A 4,101-nucleotide genomic window follows, 5' to 3' on the forward strand; every position below is an offset into this window, starting at 1 on the left:
CCCGAGGGGTTTGGGGTGAATAGCACCCCATCCCACAGCCGGGGCTGGGTGTCCCCGTGTCCCCTGTGCCCTGCTCAGGCCCCAGGCTGCTGCTGTTGAGCAACGTCCCGGCTTTGCTCGCCTCTTCCCGGCAGCGGTTTCCCGCGCTCTGGCCTGAGTAGGGGGAATGGGGCCGGGGCTGGGGGCTCAGCCCGGCGCTCATTTCACTGCGGGGAGGCAGGAGAGGGTCCGAGCCGGGGCTGGGAGAGCCTCCTGCTGCTGCTGGGCGAGACCGTTCCGGGCAACAGGCTTAGAGAGTGGCAAAGCGTGGGGGAATTAGGGAAATAATCTGTTGCTGTTGATCCCAGAGGCGGGAATTCGCAGCGTCGTGCCAGGCCCCAGGCACGGAAGAGGGGGAGAGCCGGGCCAGCGGACGCGTGAGCAGAGCTCCCGGCTGGAATGCACCAGCTCAGCACGGGATTGTCCTTCCTGGGCCAGGCGGGCGCCGCGCCGTGAGCCCGGGACGACCGCCTGGGCCATGGCAGCAGCAGACACCCCCTCGGCCACCACCCTCCGGCGCCGCGACCTGTGCAGCCGCGGCATCCGCCTGGCCAGGAAGATGCGTGCGGACGTTGCCGACCTCCTGGACATCTACGTGAGTTCATCTCTGCCCGCGCCCCGAGGCTGCTGCCAGCGGGGTCTGGGTCTGACGCCGGGCGGCTGTGACGGGGCGCGGGGCCTCTGGCACGCGGCCGAGCCGCTGAGCTTTGGGACGAAATGCTGCCAACGCCTCCGCCTTGGGGTCTCAACACTGCGGATTGGTGCTGGGGTGATCTTCTGCCTTTCAGCAGCTGCCCCCGTGCCCAAAATCATCACGGCTCGGGGTGGCAGCAGGGGGCTGCTGAAGGTCCCTGTTTCTCCCGGCGCCGCTGAGCCCCGGCTGTGTTTTTCCCCGTGCAGGTGGAACGGCAGGGCCTGGACGCCTCGGTCAGCGTGGCGGCGGTGGAGGGGGTGCCGGCGGCAGCGGCGGAGCACTGGAGCGAGCAGACGGGGACGCAGCGGCTCCTGGACAACCTGGCGGCGTACCGGGCCTTCCGCGCGCTGCTGGCCCAGATGCTGGAGGAGCAGCGCGAGCAGCTGGGCGACGCCGACGCCGCGCTGGGCCGGGCGCTGGCGGCCGTCCTGCTGCAAGTCTCGGCCTTCGCCTACCACCTCGAGGAGCTGCTGGAGCTGGAGAGCCGCGGGCCCCCCGGTGACGAAGGGGACGGGCCCCCCGCGCCCCCTCGCCTCAGCCTCTTCGAGCAGAAGCTGCGGGGCCTGGGGGTGCTGCGGGAGCTGGCCCAGTGGGCCGTGAGGTCCGTGAGGGACCTGCGGCAGCTCGCCCGGCCCGGCCCCGGCGCTGGCTCAGCCCCTGGCCTGGCCGAGGGCCAGTGATGGCCACACGGGGTGTAGGGAGCCTGGGTTTGGTTAGGGTTTAGCAGGGGGGGTCCGTCCAGCAGGACTCCTTTCCCACCCCTGCCGAGGGCTGCTCACAGTCACGGGGGGTTTTGGGGTGGGGGGCGGACAGGGGGGAGCACGCCACTAACCCCAGAGCCCCCACGCTTTTGGTGCCGTTCCCTGGGGGCTCTTTTTCCCTGCAAGGGAAGCAGAGGCACGGGGAGGGAAGCCCTGGAAGGACAAGGCTCGGGATGAATCTGGCTCTGCGTTTTGGGTTTGCAGGGCCCAGAGGCTGTAATCCTTCGTGAGCAAGGACAGGGCTGGCCTGTGCCGTGAGACTTGCTTGGTTGCTGCCTCTGTTCATGGCTTGATGCTGCTTCACGAGGAGGGGAGCTGTGGTGGGGCTCTTATAGAGGCAAGGCGGGAGTAAAGGGATGTGAAAATAGCACCTGGTGAAAGGAATTGTAACCCTGTTTGCAAGACCCAAGGCTTTGTCCCCTTCAGGTGGTTCATTTCCTTCCCTGCCGGCTGCTCCTGCCCAATTTGTGTTCTCTGTGCATTCAATTTCTGCTCTAACTGCATGGGGAGGGGGTGGTGGGGGTTTGCGCAGGATGGCATTTCTCAACTGCTCCGACAATCCAGCAGAGAGCATCGGTTAACCGAGGGCTGACTTGGAAGACCCTCCACAAGGAGGCTGGTGCCTCCAGGCCACAATTAGGACTGGAGATGGCCTGGAGAAACGAACAGCCCCAACCTGCATCTCATACCCTGCGAAGGGAGCAGCCGGGAGGCTTCGCAGCTGCCTTGGGCTTTTATTTTTATTTTTATTTTTATTTTTTTTTTTCCTTGATGGCTGTGATGGCTGCTGGCTGCTGAGCAAATAAAGTGCCTGGGAGATCTTCTGGGGAGCCGTGACTTCTTGGAGGAGGAGGGATGGTAGGACCGAGCCTTGCCGGGCTCTCCGTGGGCTGCCCTGCTCCTGCCCCAGCCAGCGCTTCTCTCCATGCCTGGGTGGCCTTGGGAGGGTCCTGAGGGTCCCTCCCTGTGGGGTGAGGGTTTTGGGAGGGATGGGATGCTCTGGGAGGAAGATCGAGGAACCTGCAGAGGTGTTGGAGTCCACCAGGGAGGTACAACCAGCATCGTGCCCTGTCTCTGTGTGCCTCTGCCTTCCTCCGTGCCCCCTCAGAGCAAAACCAAGGGGTCCCCATTCCCTGGTGTGCGGGGGGAAAGCCTGGGAGCGTGGTGAGGGCACGCGGCTTGGAAATGCCCAGCCAGCCCTGCACAAAGCCGCTTTGTCCCCGCGGGCGGTGGAGGCGCCGGGCACAGTGCCCGCTGCAGAACCACTGGCGTCTGCAGGGGCGTGGGGGGCACCGCGGGGGGGCAAAGGGCAGGGCACATGGGGCACGGGGCTGGGCTGCCCCGTGGGGCGAGGGTGCCCAGCGGGTGGGGTGTGCAGGTGCCTGCCTTTGGTGGGTGACAGCCACGAGGCAGGATGTGCACCTTCCTCACCGCCTGACAGCTGTTTTGCAGCTCGGATCGGATTGTTTGCGATGTTTCTACCTCCATGCACTTGTGAACAACGATTTCTGGCCTTTTTTTAATTTTATTTTCAGGATCAGTCAAAGTCCCTTCTCCAGCAGACGTTTCTCTCTCCCATGTCTTGTTTGCTCTGTGCACTTGTCACCAACCTCCCTTTCCCCTCGTGTCCCCGTGCTCAGCAGAGGCCAGGGGCTCTCACCCTCCCCTCCTGCTGCCCCTCACCTCCCACAGGCAGGAACCACACCTCCGATCCCACACTGGGACACGGGATGGCAAGATGGGAACAACCCCTTTCATCCTGCAATGCCCAAGCACCTTCACGTCCCCGGGGCCCTGCAACTCGACCTTTCCAGAGCGCGGTTTGGTTTACGAAGCCAGGGTGGTGCCGGGGATGCTTTGAGATGGCCGCCGCCACAACCAGAGCCAGCGTGAAAAATGGAGCTGTCACCGAGCCCCGTGGCCCGGCTGATGTTCGCTGCCAGCTGGGCGAGCGGCCCCACGCCCCGAGCTCTCCCTGCCAGCAGGCCCCAAGCGCAGCACAGCTGTGGTGACACCCGAGCCCCTCGGGTTTCAGTTCCGCGTTTTCAGCTGAAACACAGGCGAGGAGCATGAAGCAAAGCATCCTGGCGGGAGCTGGAGGCCTCTCAGGGCTAGCCTCCCGGGATGGCGGTGGCCACGTGGCGAACAGAAACCCACCAGGAGCGTGCTTTGGGAGGAGAGAAGGGCTTTGTGGTGCTGGTGGGCCGGGGGGCTGGGGCTGCGCCGTGGGCTCCGGAGCACTGGGGGATGATAGTGGGGCACTTCGGGTGCATTTTTTGCCTGAGCAGGGCTTGTGAGAGGCGTTTGTGCCCTCACCAAGGGACTGAAGCCAGGAGGGTCGGGATTCACCCTCCCTGGGGACACCAAGCTCAGCGGTGGCATTTCCAGACGCACAAGGAGGCACAAAAAGCCTTTCTTCGTACTCAGTACGTGAGATTTTGGGGCTTTGGGTGGCGTGTGTGTGGTGCTGCTTCCCTCTGGCCTGTCCAGCAGCAGCCCTGCGTTGCAGCAGGGGGGGGACCCCCAAAACCACCCCAGGATGCATTTAATTCCCCAAACCCAGACGTTTGGGTTAGGTTGTGTTGGGGTTGGGTGTGCCTGGGGGTG

At 64.6% G+C, this 4,101-nt stretch overlaps 1 protein-coding gene across 1 annotated transcript; it reads left to right on the top strand.

Moving 5' to 3' along the window:
- On the top strand, positions 1-2,318 carry LOC118157409 (ciliary neurotrophic factor-like). Its single transcript, XM_035311718.1, has 3 exons — positions 1-634; positions 940-1,451; positions 1,601-2,318. Exons 1-2 carry the CDS (start codon positions 518-520, stop codon positions 1,411-1,413), a joined length of 591 nt encoding a protein of 196 aa, XP_035167609.1. The 5' UTR covers positions 1-517; the 3' UTR covers positions 1,414-1,451; positions 1,601-2,318.
- Positions 2,319-4,101: the final 1,783 nt, after the last annotated feature.

Source organism: Oxyura jamaicensis, assembly GCF_011077185.1.
Source record: "Oxyura jamaicensis isolate SHBP4307 breed ruddy duck chromosome 5 unlocalized genomic scaffold, BPBGC_Ojam_1.0 oxy5_random_OJ106514, whole genome shotgun sequence".
Classification (NCBI taxonomy): domain Eukaryota; kingdom Metazoa; phylum Chordata; class Aves; order Anseriformes; family Anatidae; genus Oxyura; species Oxyura jamaicensis.